The following is a 17,552-nucleotide window of genomic DNA, read 5'->3' on the forward strand; positions in this document are numbered from 1 at the left end:
AACTCTCTCAATAATACTTTTAAAATTAATTGGGCCAAAAATTTTTTGAAGAACCCCACCTCTATCTGGAACATCATACCATTTCAGATTTTCTCCCGTTTTGGAGGCTTTAAATTTATTTTAACTTGTCACTATAATGTTGACAAACTCCCCACAAAACTCTCATCCTTCCATAAGCAGGTTCTCTTAGCATGGAACCTTATTTACAAACATAATTTTTCTCCACACAAGTACATCATCTGGAACAACAGAGATATTTTATACAAAAATACATCGCTCTATTTAGAGACCTGGATCCAGAATGGGATCCTACTGGTGGCTCAACTATTTAATAAGGAGGGGCAGCTGTTAAACTATAATGAATTCCTATCAAAGTATAATTTACCTATTACTTTACAAGAGTTTTCAATGGTGCAGAAGGCTATCCCCTCAGGAATAGTAATGTTATTTAAGAACACTGATAATTTGATACCTAACGAAAATACAATATCCAACGCGGATGAGTCACCGGTAGGAAAAATATGCTTCTCTTATGGGCGTACTACTAATATAAAAATACGCAGATTATTTCAAAAGATTTATACCTCTCCCCCGTATATTTTAAATTATTGGAATCAATTTGTTCCAGATATCAACTGGAAAGCAGTCTGGACGATCCCTCATAAGTATTTAATAATAAATAAGGTAAAGGAAGTATCCTTTAAAATTCTCCATAAAATTTACCCTGCCAAACATTATATGATAAAATTTAAAAAAGATATTAATACTGATTGTAGTTTCTGTGGAGATCACCCAGAAACAGTAACTCATCTTTTCTGGCACTGTTTGTCCACACAGAGATTTTGGAAGGAGTTCAGTAGATTCGTCATTATTCATGTCTTCAAAGATTTCTCCCTGAAATGGGAAAATGTATTACTTTGTTTTTTCAGGACCCCCAAAAAACAAAAGGTATTTTTTATAATAAATTTATTAATTCTTCTGGCAAAATTCTACATACATAAATGTAAATTTACTAATAAAACACCATACTTCCCACAATTCATTAAAGATGTAACCTTTTACATAAAATCAATATCCTTTTCCTCCAACAAAAAAGCTCTCAGAACTATTGAAATTTGTAACTCTCTGCAAATATTTTCTGAATCGACTCCCCTGGCTGTTTAACATTGTTTGTGTTGTATGTTGATTGTATGTTGTATACTGCATTGATTGTTCTTCATGTTGTATACTTGCATTTGTTCAATAAAGTTATTTAAAAAAAAAAAAAAAAAAAAAAAAAACGTTGATACGGAAGTGCTGTGAAATGGGTTGCCAGATTTGGGCTTTTTTTCTCCCCACTTCGGGGCCCTGGTGGTTAAAGCGGGGCCCTACGCGGCTGCGTAATTCGTGTACAGGAAGGGCCGGCCGTGAATGGTACTTACTTTTTTTGTGCTACATTTAGTTTAATGAATATAAAATTTTGTTTCAAACTACATTAGTGTGCTTACAGGTCCAAATGTTTCATATGGTTTACAGAATTTACAGTTTTTAATTTAGATTTTTCTTCAACCTTAGAAAACAGTTTTTTGTTGTTGTTGATCTAATCTATTTAATGTTTTAAATTATGCCTCTTTGACTTTGTCATTCAAAAGATTTGTTTTGCAGAAGCCAAACTCTTTTTTCCCCCAACAAATCTGTCCGTGAAGGGAAGTCCAAGAATGTCCTAAATTCAGTTCAGAGCTCCTGCTGGAACAATCTTCAGAAAACAAGTTATCAAGACTGAACAGAAACAGGCATTTTGTGTGACAAATAGAAGAACATTTAAATAAGAAAAAAGGAGATATAACACCACCAGCAACAAAACACATTGGCTGCTTTTTGTTGTTTTTGCTGAGGGACGTTCACATCCTGCTCAGGTTAATCTGCTTCAGCAGAGCTGAAATGTTTTTTCGTGTCCCACAAAACACACACAATATAAATTGTAAAGCAATGTAGACTAAATTTAAAAAGGAGCCCTAGATTTTAAAGGGTTTTTAACTTGTTCTTGTGGCATTTTTCTGATCATGGAGGACATATATGAAGAAAAATTCAGCTCAGAATTGCATCTCTATTTCTTTACTCTAATCGTTGTAAATCAGGAGCAGTTGTGCTGTACAAAATACACTGAGCAGTCTAGAAGCTCCCATCAATGGGGATGGGAAAGGGGGCGGGGTTGCTCTTAGCCAGCAGTCCAATTTCTAATGAACTTCTGATGCTTTTCAGAAAATATGTCCTAAAAAAACGACACAGGTATTCTGATTTTGGCTAATAATGACATTTATAATAAAAAGACCACTTTAGAAAATAGATCAGACGATCACAGTGGGACTTTAGAGTAAAAAGAAGTAAAGAGGATGCAATCAACTTATATGGAGAAAAAGTCTTTTTATTAATAAAACGATCTAAATAAATAAATATGTAGGATTGAGAGACAGACAGTTTAATTTTAAATATCCATTAGCATAAAAAAACACAATTTATACACAGTGACAAAAAACAGCTGCATTAATGGTTTGTTACAACACAATGTAATGTTTTATAGTAAAAACAGTTGATCTTAAAACTCAGAAGATGTTTATCTTCCCCTGAGGTTCTTTAGTGCTGATGGTTGCTCCGCCTTTAGTCTGAGCGCGCTCAGATCTCCAGCCTTTAGTCTGAGCGCGCTCAGATCTCCAGCCTTTAGTCTGAGCGCGCTCAGCTCTTCAGCCTTTGGTCTGAGCGCGCTCAGCTCTTCAGCCTTTAGTCTGAGCGCGCTCAGCTCTTCAGCCTTTGCTCTGAGCGCGCTCAGCTCTCCAGCCTTTGGTCTGAGCGCGCTCAGCTCTTCAGCCTTTGGTCTGAGCGCGCTCAGCTCTTCAGCCTTTGGTCTGAGCGCGCTCAGCTCTTCAGCCTTTAGTCTGAGCGCGCTCAGCTCTCCAGCCTTTGCTCTGAGCGCGCTCAGCTCTTCATGCATATCCTTGTTCTTCTTGCTTGTGCTCCTCTGTTCCTGAGATGGGTCGTAAAGCTGGATTCGGGTCAATAGTTTTCTGTAAATGTGGCTGCAGCTGCTTTGTAAGACGCCTCCTTCAGAGTCGACAGCAGTTTGTCCTTCAGGGACGTTATCTCCCGCTTCAGATAACAAACCTCAGAGTCTTTCACTCGCAGGGTGACCTGAAAGGAACAAATATTCAACCTTCACCTCTTAATTCCACAAACGTACATACTTGCATCAGTTTTTTAAAAATAAATCTGGCCATTCCTCCATGGTTTTAAAAGAGCTGATTTGGAGAAACAGTGATGCGTTCAATGACCATATCTTATTCCTTAAAAATGTGTGCAGGCTCTTCCTCTGATGTCTCAGAACATGATGAATCCTGTTTTGCACAAACTGACTCATCAGCAAACCTAGATTTCTGCTTTGATTTGGAGGAAAATGTCACAAGACACAAAATTGTACAACTACACCACAAAAACTACAATAACAAAAAAGGAAAACAGGGAAGATCCTAATCTGACTGGGCTGAGGCCTTCAGCTGGACAGACCTCCATCTCGTACACGTCCGTCTCCGGGCTGGGCGGCAGCGACTCTGGTTTGGCGAGCGAACACAGTCTGGTGATTTCTCCAGCCAGATGTCCACTCAGCTCCTGATGAGCAGAAATCGCAGTGGGCTGTCAGGAAGGACGACCTCACGGGAGGAGGGGGCTGAGAAAACGGATTACCTGGTTTCTGCTTTGTAGGTGCTGGTTCTCCTGTTGGCACTGGCTCAAAGCCTTCCTCTCGGCGTCCAGCGCCTGGATCAGATGCCGGTTCTCCAGACATTTCATGGAGAACTGCTGGGACAGAACGCCAAGCTCCCGCTGGCAGGAGGCCAGCTCCTCCCTGTAGACACACAGACCATCATTCAGAGGAACCGCTGAAGGTGACCGTGGCGCTGCAGAGGTCATACCTGTGCTGCCGGTAAGCGTCCCCCAGCGGCGGGTCTCTGCGCTCCCATTCGGACTTCTGCTGGAGCTCCTGCAGCTCCTGGCGGTGAGCCCTCTCGATGGCTTGGATCGCTGAGTAAGGACAGAGAACAGCAGGAGCTTCACGACCGCTCAGGCTTCCTCTGGCCGCTCCTGAGGAGGAACCAAACCTCACCAGTCGCCGTGGCAACGCTCTCCTCCTCCAGCAGTCTGCCTCCCTCCATCAGGAGGCGCTCCACCTCCAGTTGGTGCAGACACTGCAGCTCCTCCAACACTTTCAGGTGGCACTCCTCCATGAAACATGAAATGATCTTTAATCTTAATCTGAGGTTTCAGCAGTTTCTGTTCTTTTCTGATGACATCTGTGGATGCAGGGCGAGCGTTTCGGCTCTCACCGCCTTCATGCAGCTCCTCAGCAGCTTCTCCGTCTCCGCAGCGTTTGCTTCTGCGGCGCCCAGCGGGACGGTTTTGTCCGGTCTGAGCGCGCTCCTCTCCACCAGCCTCCAGAACTCCTCGATCTCCTCCTGTTGCAGCTTTGCCGACACGTCTCGGGTCTCCTGCTCGCCGTCTTCCCGCCGCAGGGAGACGCCCAGTGTGCTCTCGTACCTCTTCCTCCTCTCCTCCCTCCTCCTCTGCCTCTCCAGGTCTCCCAGCTCCATGAAGCTGGGAGGCCGGTTTCCCAGCAGCCCCTCCGGCCGGCTCTGGGGCCAGAACTCAGCCCAGTCAAAAGTTTTGTAGCGACCTTTACCCCGTTTTTCTGCCACGCTCTTGGCGGCGGGCTGCGGCGCTCTCCCTGCGGCAGAGTCCTGCGTCACGTCGGGTTTGGGGAGGACCTCAGGGTGGGAGCGGGGGGCCTGGAGGGCCGGCACACTGAGAACAGCCGGGATCAAAGTGAGCAACCAGTGGAAGAAGCTGCGCTGAGCTCTGAACGCCGCAGTGACAAGGATTACCTGGCCACATCGGGGGCGTTGGCCGGATGCACGTTCCGCAGCAGCGCCTGGATCCAGTTCCTTCGAATCCCCGCCGTCATGGCCGAGAGCGTGACGACGGCCTTGGCGGTCTGCGACATTCAGACACCGAGCTGTCATTGTTGTCGGCAGCAGCAGATCAAACATTCAAGAAGAGCTTTTCCTACGTGGATCTGGAAGCCGTAGTTCCTCTGCACCTCATACTCGGAAACCTTCAAGACGTTGGTCAAGTCCATTTCTCCTTCCAGGTCGGAGGTCTGCCGGCAAAAATGGAGGCACCTTAAAGACGTTCCCGGGAAAAACAAGGCAGCGACAGAGAAACTTTACCTCCTCAGCCAGAGAGTCCTTGAAGTACCTCAGGCTGTCCGTGGTCAACACAAACCAGAACTTCCTCCACTAGAGGGCAGCAGAGGACATTAAGCATCAAGCCTCGTTCCTCTGTTCGCCATGCGGCTTACTTACCACGCCATTTCCTTCCAGCTTCACCATCCAGCCTTTCTTGAAGTTCAACAGATCCGGCTGGAAAAAGAGGAAAACACAGACTTGATTCTTTCAGTTGTTAAAACAGTTTAGAGGAATTGATGCTGGCAAACGCTGAGACGCATTTGAGTCTGAACTTTAACTCCTTTGACCGTTTCCGCTGAGTTAACCTGCAGGTTTTGTCTCCGACAGCACGAAGCGGCTCTCACTTTGTTTTATAATCCTAAATGAACCTGAGATCTTCTCATTTCAGTTTTAGAAGCCCCGGGGGGGTCTGATTTCTGTTTACACTGTCGATGCTGATTCAACAGATCCAAACTGGACTTGTGTTGGAGAAGATGTTCTGGCTGCTCTGAGGTTCTCTCCGTCTTACCGTCATGACGGTGTCTGACGTCCGGCGGTCCAGAGACTTGGCTCTCCTTTGGGGAGGGGGGGCGCGGAGCTGGGCTGTGTCTCCACACGACGGCAGCTTCTACAGGAAGGAGAAACACGAGAGAAGCTCAGATCAGGCTGATGGTCTGGTGGAGGCGACCGGTGTGAGGATTGTCCCTGTGGGGGGGATTAGACTGTGGATGCATGAAACGCCTCTGATCATGGAGCCCCCCCCCCTCTGTGTTTGTTTAACTGAAGATCTCAGGAAGATGCTTTTTCTGATTCTGATTGTTTTTATGAGTCCACAGAAATTACAGATTACATTTAGGATTATCATTGGATGTTTAGACTTAGTGGAGTCAAGAACAAAAAGGTCAAATCTTTCATCACTGCTGTTTAATAAAAACATTTTAATTCTTAGATATTTTTATATTTCTCAATTGATAAATACTGTATATGAAAACAATATAATTCTTAAAATGTTATAACTTCTGTGAAATTCTCTGTCATTTGAAATGATTGATAATTGAAGGAAACAAAGATCAGGTTTGGCAAAAACCCAAAAAACAAAAGGAACATTTAAGAAGCTTTTCTCTGTAGAGCATCCAAAAAAACATTCTCCCGTTTAGGTTTTTTGGGATTTTTTCTGTATGAAAACAGACTGGAATGATGTGGCTGATAAAGAAATGCATGATCCACATTCAGCCTTCATCTGTGACCTCCATCTGTGACCTCCATCTGTGACCTCCATCTGTGACCTCCATCTGTGACCTCCATCTGTGACCTCCATCTGTGACCTTCATCAGTGACCTCCATCTGTGACCTCCATCTGTGACCTCCATCAGTGACCTCCATCTGTGACCTCCATCAGTGACCTCCATCAGTGACCTCCATCTGTGACCTCCATCAGTGACCTTCATCTGTGACCTCCATCTGTGACCTCCATCTGTGACCTTCATCAGTGACCTCCATCTGTGACCTCCATCTGTGACCTCCATCAGTGACCTCCATCTGTGACCTCCATCTGTGACCTCCATCTGTGACCTCCATCTGTGACCTCCATCAATGACCTCCATCTGTGACCTCCATCTGTGACCTCCATCTGTGACCTCCATCTGTGACCTTCATCAGTGACCTTCATCAGTGACCTCCATCTGTGACCTCCATCTGTGACCTCCATCTGTGACCTCCATCAGTGACCTCCATCAGTGACCTCCATCTGTGACCTCCATCTGTGACCTCCATCAGTGACCTCCATCTGTGACCTCCATCAGTGACCTCCATCTGTGACCTCCATCAGTGACCTTCATCTGTGACCTCCATCTGTGAACTCCATAAATGACCTCCATCTGTGACCTCCATCAATGACCTCCATCAGTGACCTCCATCTGTGACCTCCATCTGTGACCTCCATCTGTGACCTCCATCAATGACCTCCATCTGTGACCTCCATCTGTGACCTCCATCTGTGACCTACATCAATGACCTCCATCTGTGACCTCCATCTGTGACCTCCATCAGTGACCTCCATCAGTGACCTCCATCTGTGACCTCCATCTGTGACCTCCATCTGTGACCTCCATCTGTGACCTCCATCAATGACCTCCATCAATGACCTCCATCTGTGACCTCCATCTGTGACCTCCATCAGTGACCTCCATCTGTGACCTCCATCTGTGACCTCCATCTGTGACCTCCATCAATGACCTCCATCTGTGACCTTCATCTGTGACCTACATCAGTGACCTCCATCTGTGAACTTCTGTGATGCTCTGGAGATGGACTGATTTCATTTCTCCTGCATCCTGCGATTCCAGACTGGAAATCTTTCAGGAGTGGAAATCCCAGGTTTCCCTCGGAGTCGGGCTATGAATCTGGGAGGTTTGGCAGAAAGAATCCCAAAACAAAAAGAACCAGCGCTGCTGTTAAAGCTGCTCCTCCAAGCTCAGTGTTAAGCACGGAGGAGGAGGGGGATCATTTGGGCTCATTGTGTGTGCCAGACAATGACCAACAAAATGACGGCGTTTCAAACTCTGAAAGGACGATCAGAAAAGAATTGTTTTCTGGACTAAACCGTGAAGAGCGGCTCCACCCAGCAGAATTTTCTTTTCTTGAAGTCGTTTGTTGCTCTCTGACTTCCGCAGACTGAACTTGTGGGTGTTTTCAGACTGGAACCATCTGTTGGTCCGGAGCCGGTCTGCTTCATTAGGTCCGGGTCGAGTCCTGAACCTTGTGTTGGTTCTGTATTCAGACTAAAGCTTGTACACAAAACCATGTGACTAAAGATCTCAGGAATGGTGGGCGGGGCAAAGCAACTGGTGCCTTCAAACTTTATATTTTGCTCATCTTGAACGTCTGCATCAACGTCAGGCTCAACACTTTTCTGGTCCGGCGGTGGCGTGCTGCAGGGCGCTTACTGGCAGGAGGACGTTAAAAACTGTTTTGATGGCTCTGAATTCATCCCATCACGTTCAATGAGGCGCTGTCTCATCGTTGGGGGGTTTTGAGAGAACTCTGTTAAGGAACTAGACCAGAAAAGCCTGAAAGAAGCGTTTTCGGCGAGGTTAAAATAAGCGTTCTAACTAATAACCAGTCGGGTCTGATAACACGACAATCGTAGCTTCCTGATTGTCTGCAGGTCATCGGTTCCTTCATTTCTAACCTGTTTACATCAGGTGACCACCGGCCACGGGTCCGAGAGCGGTTCCTGGTCCCAGACCAGGGTCCATTTGGATGTATTCAATCTGTTCCGGATTATCGGAACTCGGGTTCACTTTAAGAGGACCAAATGGGTCCAATCTGAATCCACCCTAAGTCACCTTTGGTTTTGTTTATGTTTAGAAATGCTCCTTCCATCACACACCGGGGGCTTGTTTGTTTCCAGGGTGGAGTGGCGTGGATGGCGCTCTCTGCAAACAGCTGATGTTTGCTCTGTACGTCTGGAGCGGTGAGCTGTCAGGGAGGCTTCTGTGGGGAATCCCTGTTAGTGTTGGGGAGTTTCTTTGAAAGAATACGTGTGTGTGTGTGTGTGTGGGGGGGGGTTTGATTTCCTGAGTTGCTCCTGTCAGTGTCATGAAGCCCTCGTATCCATGACAACGTAGCTGGTAGTTCAGCACACGGTGCCGGGCTGTCTGTGACTCATGTTTACACATGTGATGGTTTCGCTCACAGACACCTGCTCAGGTGTGCTCACTTCCTAAATCATCGGCTGAAACCAAACAACACAGACAGATGTGCGGCCGGCGGTGGAAACGGCGTCTGAGCTTCTGGCCGTAAACGCAGCCATCATGTCATACTGAAGATTGCCGGTGTGGCGTTCAGGAACCCGGTCCTGACCGACTTCTGAGGAATCCCTGAATGGAGGCCGTCAGGAGGAACGGCGCCGTGCGGCAGCAAAACCAGTTTTGGTTTACAAATAAACAGCAGCCGGGTGAGTCATCGCCTCTGCCCGAACGCGCTGCCACGCGTTTCCTGCCAAATCCCGCCGCCTGCCTTCAGAGTGACGAAGGACGGCTGTGAGTGCGTCACGTCTGCATGCGATCAGCGTGCTGAGGACGCCGTGTGACCTTCGGGGCTTCACAGCCGTGAGTCACAGCCGAGCACAGCTGGACGCCAGCCGTGACCTCAGCCGTGGGTCACCCGCATCGGCGCTCAGCAGCTCGGTTCATTCCCACCAGGTGGAAACAGATATTCCCCGTCTTGCTGCCGACCCTCCAGAACCGTCGGGTCCTCCAGAGCAGAAAAACGGAGGCCCTCTCCCCGCACTAGAACTTCATCCAGGTCAGGTTTGGTCAGACCGGTTCTTCAGCATTTTTCCAGCTTACGAGCAACATCGACAAATCTTTCATCACGGCAGGAAAACAACAAGACAGTTGTCAGAAATGAGGCTGTGCAGCTTTTGTTTGTGTGCTTTCTGTATGATTGAGGTTCCAACATTCATTAAAGTGGTGCTAAAATCCAAAACACACAATTATATTTGGTGGTTTTCAAAAGTTGCAAATTAGAAATCTCCCAGGAATGTAAACTCTGAATCAGCCCGACACTTTGAAGGCGACGTCACACAACAAATTGGTCATATGTAAAAAAAAAAGTTTTTATATATACATGGAAAAATTGAGAAAAGTTGGGGTCTTTATGGGAAACGTTCACGGATTTATCCTAAAGGAACCACGAATGGGAGAAGAGCCATGGCGTTTCATGGCTGCCATCAATTACCTCACGTTTTACAAATGCACGGTTGCAATCCTAACTGAGCGAGTGTATTCAGGAAGTGAGTGAGCGTAAAGCTCTGACGGCGTGCACGCCGTCAGAGCTTTACGCTCACTCACTTCCTGCTGGTTTAATCGATCATCAAACTTCCCCTTCAGGATTTCTGCAGACACGTTCCGGACGTCATGAACTCCACATTTACACAGATTTGTAGATTCAATCCCTGAAGCGACCCAGAGCAGAAAGGTTCTGGACGGCGGGGGTTACCTCTCGTTTTCCGGGGCGGGTCTCTGTCCTGCCCTGCCGGCACACGGCTGCCCCTCCTTCCTGCCCCGTCCTGGTGCCATCCGGCCGCTCAGAAGAGGCGTCCCGCCTGAAAACCAACCCAAACGTCTCAGTGAAACAGCAGGACAGTGAAGGACTGGGTTGACTGAAAACTCTCACTCAAGTGTTTGTCTGGAGTAGGGCTGCACGATATGAAGAAAACTCGCGATATGCGATATCAGTGATTAATATTGCGATAATGATATCATTTGCGGTATATAAACAATTAGCAAAACAACCAAAAATATTATTCCCATTCCATTACAACAGCTTAAAAATTATACTGCAAATGACCCTTGTTGACATAGGAGGCGAACATACAACATAATAGGGCGCCATCCCATTAGTTAACAACGTGAAGGGGTCCATCTGATTGGTCAAATGCAAAAAGGGATTCTTTCAATCCATTAAACACTTCAAGCTGCCATAAGATTGTTTGGCCACATCTAAGGTAACCATTTATTGCAAATTTGCTGTCTTTTGCGATATGCATATTGCACAGCTTGATATTGCGATAAGGATAAATTTGCGGTATATTGTGCAGGCCGAGTCTGGAGGATTTTATTTTAGCCTAATGTCAAAAATTTTTTTTTTTAAATCGATTTAGTTGTAGTTTTCTCATTGTCTTTCCCCATCAGATGTGAAATGAGTGGGGGGTTGTGTGTAGGTATGGGGAGGGGGGCCCCATTGTTTCTTTTTTTTTTCTGTGCTTGTTTTTATATTATTTATTTAGTTTTGTTTTAATGTGAAGCCCTTTGTGTTGTGCTTTTATATAAAAAGGGCTTTATAAATAAAGTTTGATCGATTGATAGTTTTCATAAAGTTCTCTCATAACTGAAAGGATGACGGAGACGAAAAAGGAGATAAAATGACAGAATAAAGACAAAGGAAAGATAAAATCTGCAGAACAATCCATATAACAGAGTGACAAAGATGACAGGATAGTAGATATAAATAGAGATGAAAGAGTGATAGAAATAGCAGAACTGTAAAAGGAAAGGACGTTGATGATGACAGATGATTGACATGCACGAGGGACAGAGATATACGGCTGATTAAGATGAAAGGATGAAGGTGGGGTCAGCAGAAGACGCAGAGGCGTGACCCGGGGCTCCTGAAACCCGCCTTTCCCGTCCTCCAGATGCCGGCGACGGCTAAACCCACGTTTGTTTGTTTGTTTGTTTGTTTGTTTGTTTTCCGCTCAGAGGCTTTGAGGGAACTTTGCTTGTAGGAGGTTTGAACCAAGGCTCTCCTCCTCTTCCTCCTCTTCCTCCTCTTGCTCACCCTGACAGCCCGTTTGCACTGAGGTCATGAGAAGCGACGCACACAGATCTCATGACTGCAGCCTTTTGGAATTTCTGACTTGGCAGGAAAAGTATTTTTACGCGTTTTGTTTCCCAAAAAGGCAACAACGGCGAGGACGTGAGCGGCGACTCCTTCAGCGAAACTCACCGCCGCTAAATTTTAGAGAGCGGCGGGGTGATCTGTGGTGGGGGGGCTTTGATCTGGCGTTCAGCAGTCTGATGGCTGTGCAGCGTTACCCCGGGGGTAAATGGGGAGGCGCTGCGTGTCCTCTCTGCTAATCGTTTGCACATTTCCCCCTTAAACGCTCTTAAACCGCAGATTACATGCGAGAACATGTCAGAAAACAGGAAGCAGGTCAGGCAGGGTCTTTTCACACATCTCTGACCTTCTCTGCTGGTCCGCTGGGCGGTTTGGGCTGCGATCGGCGCCGAGCGGGTCCAGGAAGGAGGATGACGTGCCTGCAGGAGGAAGGCAGAGTGGAAGTGAAGCCTGTTTGCTTTTTAAATGTCTGCCAGAATAAACAATCGTCTCCATCTTTTCATCACAGAAAACTTTGCCAGGAGACATGCGAGCCTCGTTCAGAGCTGAACAGATGTCATGTTTCCTCTCATTTCAGTCTTTGTGTTGATAAAACTCCCATCAAAACCTCAAAAATGTTCTGGATCAGGAGTTGAACACTGAAGTTCTTCATTAAAGTGGTTTTTGTCTGCAGGAGACGATGCATGGTAACCATCTGGCTGTTGCCGTGGAAACGTCAACAGAGGCTCTCCAGCTTCAACTGCAGGAGCGTTGACTCAGAGTTTGGGCCGGGCTGCTCTCTGATTACAGTGATGTCATTGTGGGTCAACGGCACCAACACGTCCAGACGAACGCAGAGCGTGGAACCTCTGAACCAACGGAACTGAACCAGCCAAGGAATTCTGGTGAGGAGGAGAAACTGAACTGAAAGGAGAGAAACCCAGAAGTCACGAGGAAAGCAGAAGATCTGTCTCCCTCTGATCCTCTTCTGATATATTTCCAAAGCGTTCCCAGTCGCCTTTTCATCACCATTATGCGGTTTTTAGCCAAAATCTAAAGACCTGTGTCATTTTCTAGGACGTAGTTTCTGCAGAGCGGCAGGAGTTCATCAGAAATTCACCTCTGTTGGTGTGGAGCAACGCCGCTCCCACTTCCCATCACCCATCTTTATAAGCACTCTCCCACTAGCTTACAGCCCCTCACACCCTCTAGCTAACATTACGTCACTGAAACAAAAACGGCGAGCAATATCGGCGCTTTGCAGCTTGGAGCCAGATGGCAGCTCAGATTCCTTTCAATAAAAAATGTTCAGAAATGCAAATTTTAATCTCAATTTTCTTTAAAAATGTCCTCCAACAAAATTCCACAAGAACACCAAAAACGGCTTTTTCATGGAAGTGGGTCCTTAAACAGGAAGTAGTTATGATGATGAAAGCCGGCATGAACTGGAAACAAAACTTTAAAGAAACAAGAGAAGCTGACAAACACGCACAAAAACTCTGACTGTAAAACAGCTGATGATGAGTAAAGAACCTGAATGTGAAAGACATAAGTAGGAAACATTTCAGAGGGAACAAAACCACGTAGCTTAAACGGCTTTTTGTTACTTCTACTAAAGGTAAATACTAGTGAAATAGTCATATTTCTATAAGGATATCATTGTCTCTCAGTCTCTGCTTTGGTTTACTGCCATTTTCCAGGTAAACACGGTGAACTAAACCATGAAAACTGAAGAGGCCCATCTGGACAGAAAACCCAAACATCAGAGAAGTTTCATGAAACTTGCAGTCGTGAACATTCAAAACTGTGTTTCAGCCACTGAGGAACAACCAAAAAGGTTTTTGTTTCTGGAACTATTTGATAATAAATTGATATTTAAAGAAACCATCTGGACACAGATGATGTCATGCGAGGAAGCAGCTGATGTCATCAGGGATGGACATCTTCTCTGCAAAACCTTCAGATTCAAACAGAGCTTTTGATGGAGAATCTCCACTTCACCTAAAATACAAAAAGGCTAGTTTCATATTTTAGGAGCTGAGTTCTGCGTCTGTCAGACTTTTTCTAATAAAGTTTGTGATCCGGGCTGAGCCGGGCTGCCGTTGTGTTCCTGTGTTCTTGCGTCTCTCCGTTCAAACCTTCACACGGATCGTTAAATTCCTTCTCCAGTTGCATCTTGTTCTCCAAGAGGCGTTGCTGGAGCCTCCTCCTGCCGCCACCAGGAGTGAGGTAAGCATGTGATCAGAACAGCCGGCAGATGTTCCTCTTTGTTCGGGTCGGAACATGTCAGACTCTGACGGTTCTGTTTCCTGTTCTTCCCGCCTCCAACCATCCAGCAGAAGAAGTCTGGCTCTGCAGGAAGCTGCTCCTCCTGGAGGGGATCGGCTCCTCCGGTGTCATTTTTTAGCTGGATGTTTGGACCTGAAGCTCTTGGCAGAGATGTGCTCAGAGCTGAAGGTCTCATCTGAACCCTTCAGAGAGAGAAACCTGACCTGCTGACCCTGATCGGGACAAAAAGGTCACAGATGGCTCTCTGAAGGCCTGTCTGGAACGTCCTGGCAGCGCCGTCTCGCTTTCATGAACATGGAGGCCAAACAGAAGTGGAGGAAGGAAATCCCGCTTTCGTTCTTTATTTGAGGTTCATCTCCTGAAACCTTTTTTGTTTTAGAAACAAGGAAGTTCCTCAAAAAGCTGCAAAGTCCATGAAATGACAGACACGATTCTATGGAGAAGGTGCAGAGCCGCGGTTCTCAAAGGCTCATCCAGATCCTCACGCCCTTTTCAGACTTAGTCCCGTGTACCCCCCCCACAGCGATCCTGTGGGTTCTAGGGCCAACCGGGTCCACGGAGGGTCATAGAGCGGAGTGGCTGCATAGGAGGCTCAAAGGACATCGTGACCCTGGAACGTACCATTGCTGTGCGTGTGGTAGGTGCTTCATAAAATATTTGTTCAAACGAACATTTTCTCTCCGCGGACTCCCTGAGCGGTCTACGGCATTTCGTGGCGGTCACCTGCGTCCGCCGTGCAGGTTTGACCTGTAGGGAGACTAGGGCCTTAAATGCTGCCAAACAAATCTTTGCCTTTTCAGTAATGAATGATATTCAGAGTAAAGCCACCAACTCTTCGTAAACACGTCTTTTGTTATATTTTTAAAAACTCTCTCATCTGTAATATTTCACAGGAACCGATAAAGGAGTTCAGCAGATCATAAACAAAGATGGAGATGATGGTTTTCAACTTGTTCCTTTGGCATTTTTCTAACGATGGAGGACATATTTAAAGAAAATTAAGCCTAAAATTGAATGAAATGCGCAGCGCGGACCACGAGCTCCCTGCTCCCAGCAAGCGAGGGGAAGGGGGGCGGGATAGCTCTGTGCCAACAGTCTTGTTTGCATTTCAGAGGCTAATTTCTAATGAACTCCTGCTGCTCTGCAGAAACCACGTCCTAGAAATCGAGTCAGGTTTTCCAGGTCTGTCTAAAATCGACATCGTCGTCATGAAAAGACCTCTGGGAACGCTTTGAAAATACATCAAAAGGTGACTGGAAAGTCGGTTCTCAGCTGCAGAACTCCAGCTGAGAGGAAGAGTCTGCAGCTCGGCCCTAATGATGTCTGCAGGTCAAAGGTTAGCGGGTTCCTCTCATCTCTGCGTCTTCAGCAGCAGCAGACGCCACACGCCCACAGACCAGCCACCTCAGAACATGAAAGCTGTGTGTGTGTGTTTTTTCAACCTGCGGGGGTCCACTCAGGACCCGGGGGCTTGGTCCAGGCTGGAGTGGGGTCCGGCCCTCTGCGGTGCGCCGCGTCCCTGTCAGAGCCTGGGAAGGAGGCCCCGGTGGCAGCCACCTTCGCTGGACTGGGCTCCTGGTGACGGTCAAAGGAGCAAATTCCCCCTTGAGAGACGCTTTTATTCTGAAACAGTGAATACTACTGCAAAGTCATGCGAGGGTTTATGGCTGATGAAGTGTGCATTATCAACGCACTTCAGTGCATTCATTCTGATAATGCACACTTTGTCAGCCATAAACCCGTTTATCTCATGAAAATAAACAATCAGTTTTAGTTCTAACAATTTAGTTTTTTTTTTTTTTTGGTTTGGATCGCCTTTTTCACAAAAAGCGGACTATTTGTTACGTGGTGTGGCGCGTTGTCACGGTAACGACCTGCAGCGGCAAAGGAAAGCGACATTTAAGCTGGATAAGTTGGATAAAGTTCACCTCTAGACGCTTCTGTTTGTCCAGATGAGGAAGCTGAAGTTGGTTTTTAAAAGAAGCCGGCGCAGTGATACAGAACATTTAAGCTGTGTGACCGGAACTTCTTTTTTTAGGCGTGCGGTCATCACTTTTTAAATGCACACCCAGCAGCCAATCAGAATGGACCCGCACCGCGGTATAAAACAGTGGAATTAACAGAGGCATGCTTTGTTACAACATTGTTTAAATCTGTATGTTTTCATTACATAACAGCGTCCTGACAGATGGATTTTGGTTTGCTCGTCATGCACTATTTTGCCATTTCAGAGGAGAAAACACCTAAAACCAGCTTGTCTGATTCGGTTGGAAAAAGCGCTGCACCGTTTACGGTGAGTCTATCTAATGTCTAACATCTGAGTTTGTAATCTTTATTTTTTAAATACAAACCTGTACTTTCAGGTCAGGGACTTTATAGGATGTTTCAGTTCATTCAGTTTACTTTAAGATCAGGAGGTTTATTCTCATGAAAGTGTATTTAGTAAAGATGTTTCTACAAACACAAACTGTTTTCTTGCTGCTACCTGATTGGCCACGGGCTCAACCTTGCGTTTCTTCTTGAGGTTCTGTTTGTTGGTCCGCACAAAGACGCACAGCTGCTCGCTCCACCTGCAGCATAGACAGAGACAGGTGAGAGGCGGCGGCCGGAAGGACGCTCCAGCGGCGGCGGCGCTGCGCAGACCCGTTTATGATCTCTCTGCTGTCGGCGCGGATGAACACCTCCCGCTCCGGGGTGGCGATGCAGAGGGAGTTTTTCTGGCCCGTGCGGGGCTCGGCGTCGCAGACGTCCGTGCAGGCGAGCATGTCCACGGCGCCCTGCGGCAGAGTGCCGGGCTGCAGGAGAGTCACAGCAGCAGAGTCAGCGAGGCCGCAGAGGCAGATGGCGGCGGAGCAGAAAGGCATTTGTGGCGTGGAGCGGGGAACGACAGGGATGAAGGAATTAGATTTGAGGGTATGACAGCAGAGGGAGGGGCTGCATTAAAGGGCACACTAAGCCTAAATCATCGGCTGCGGTTCTGCAGCATCTGGCCCGACCCGACGCAGCAGTCAGGATTAGCGGCGCTCACCAGCTCGTCCAGCGCGAAGCTCAGCCCGCCGTTCTCAAAGAGGATGAAGAAGCGCCGCTGCCATTTCTGAGCACAGAGACAGGAAACAGTCAGGCCGGAAGATCAGGACAAGGAACCCCAAAGTCCTCCACGCCTCACCCTGGACCGCTGCACCGGGTTGTCAAAGTCCGTCCCCTCGGGAGCCAAACACAGCCAGCCTCCGTAGACGGGCTTCGCCTGGCAGACAGTCAGCAAACACACCAGTCAGCTAAAAGGGTGGAAAGGTTCCTCTGAGAGGAAACGAAGAATCCCCAAAGTTCTGACGCGGGTTTGAAGAATGAAGCTAAACTTTAAATGAAGAAAGTTCAGATTTTTGAAGCTCAGATGTTTCTGTGAGGAGCTTCAGTCTGACGTCGGATGTTCAGCACCGTTCCCAGACAGGAACAAGATCTTCCCATCCACCCATCCATCCATCCATCCATCCCTCCACCATCCATCCACCCATCCACCCATCCATCCATCCATCCACCCATCCATCCATCCATCCACCCATCCATCCATCCATCCACCTTCCATCCCTCCATCCATCCACCATCCATCCACCCATCCATCCACCCATCCAT

General features: G+C 47.1%; 1 protein-coding gene and 1 long non-coding RNA gene across 4 annotated transcripts in view; one reads left to right on the top strand and one right to left on the bottom strand.

Annotated features, from left to right (window-relative positions):
• Positions 1 to 2,383: 2,383 nt before the first annotated feature.
• Positions 2,384 to 17,552, bottom strand: part of LOC101160410 (myosin phosphatase Rho-interacting protein) — a 20,361-nt gene continuing 5,192 nt past the window's right edge. For 2 of the 3 annotated variants that reach the window (XM_078951898.1, XM_078951897.1), the window contains exons 2-19: positions 17,089 to 17,166; positions 16,951 to 17,016; positions 16,566 to 16,717; positions 16,408 to 16,492; positions 15,365 to 15,560; positions 12,001 to 12,073; positions 10,254 to 10,359; positions 5,779 to 5,877; positions 5,388 to 5,444; positions 5,253 to 5,321; positions 5,093 to 5,182; positions 4,908 to 5,017; positions 4,353 to 4,827; positions 4,133 to 4,247; positions 3,942 to 4,050; positions 3,715 to 3,874; positions 3,538 to 3,639; positions 2,384 to 3,165 (exon numbers count right to left, since the gene is read on the bottom strand). In XM_078951898.1, the coding sequence (XP_078808024.1) occupies positions 3,031 to 3,165; positions 3,538 to 3,639; positions 3,715 to 3,874; positions 3,942 to 4,050; positions 4,133 to 4,247; positions 4,353 to 4,827; positions 4,908 to 5,017; positions 5,093 to 5,182; positions 5,253 to 5,321; positions 5,388 to 5,444; positions 5,779 to 5,877; positions 10,254 to 10,359; positions 12,001 to 12,073; positions 15,365 to 15,560; positions 16,408 to 16,492; positions 16,566 to 16,687 (2,103 nt within the window). In that variant the 5' untranslated portion in view covers positions 16,688 to 16,717; positions 16,951 to 17,016; positions 17,089 to 17,166 and the 3' untranslated portion in view covers positions 2,384 to 3,030. The remainder of the gene's footprint in view (positions 3,166 to 3,537; positions 3,640 to 3,714; positions 3,875 to 3,941; positions 4,051 to 4,132; positions 4,248 to 4,352; positions 4,828 to 4,907; positions 5,018 to 5,092; positions 5,183 to 5,252; positions 5,322 to 5,387; positions 5,445 to 5,778; positions 5,878 to 10,253; positions 10,360 to 12,000; positions 12,074 to 15,364; positions 15,561 to 16,407; positions 16,493 to 16,565; positions 16,718 to 16,950; positions 17,017 to 17,088; positions 17,167 to 17,552) is intronic. The other variant, XM_004071213.4, reaches the window with a different exon arrangement.
• On the top strand, positions 9,287 to 12,954 carry LOC144994335 (uncharacterized). The gene is made up of 2 exons (XR_013657839.1): positions 9,287 to 9,557; positions 12,328 to 12,954. It is a non-coding gene; the product is annotated as an uncharacterized LOC144994335 (long non-coding RNA).

Source organism: Oryzias latipes, chromosome 8 (assembly GCF_053564925.1).
Source record: "Oryzias latipes strain Hd-rR chromosome 8, Olatipes_Hd-rR_3.1".
Taxonomy (NCBI): Eukaryota; Metazoa; Chordata; class Actinopteri; order Beloniformes; family Adrianichthyidae; genus Oryzias; species Oryzias latipes.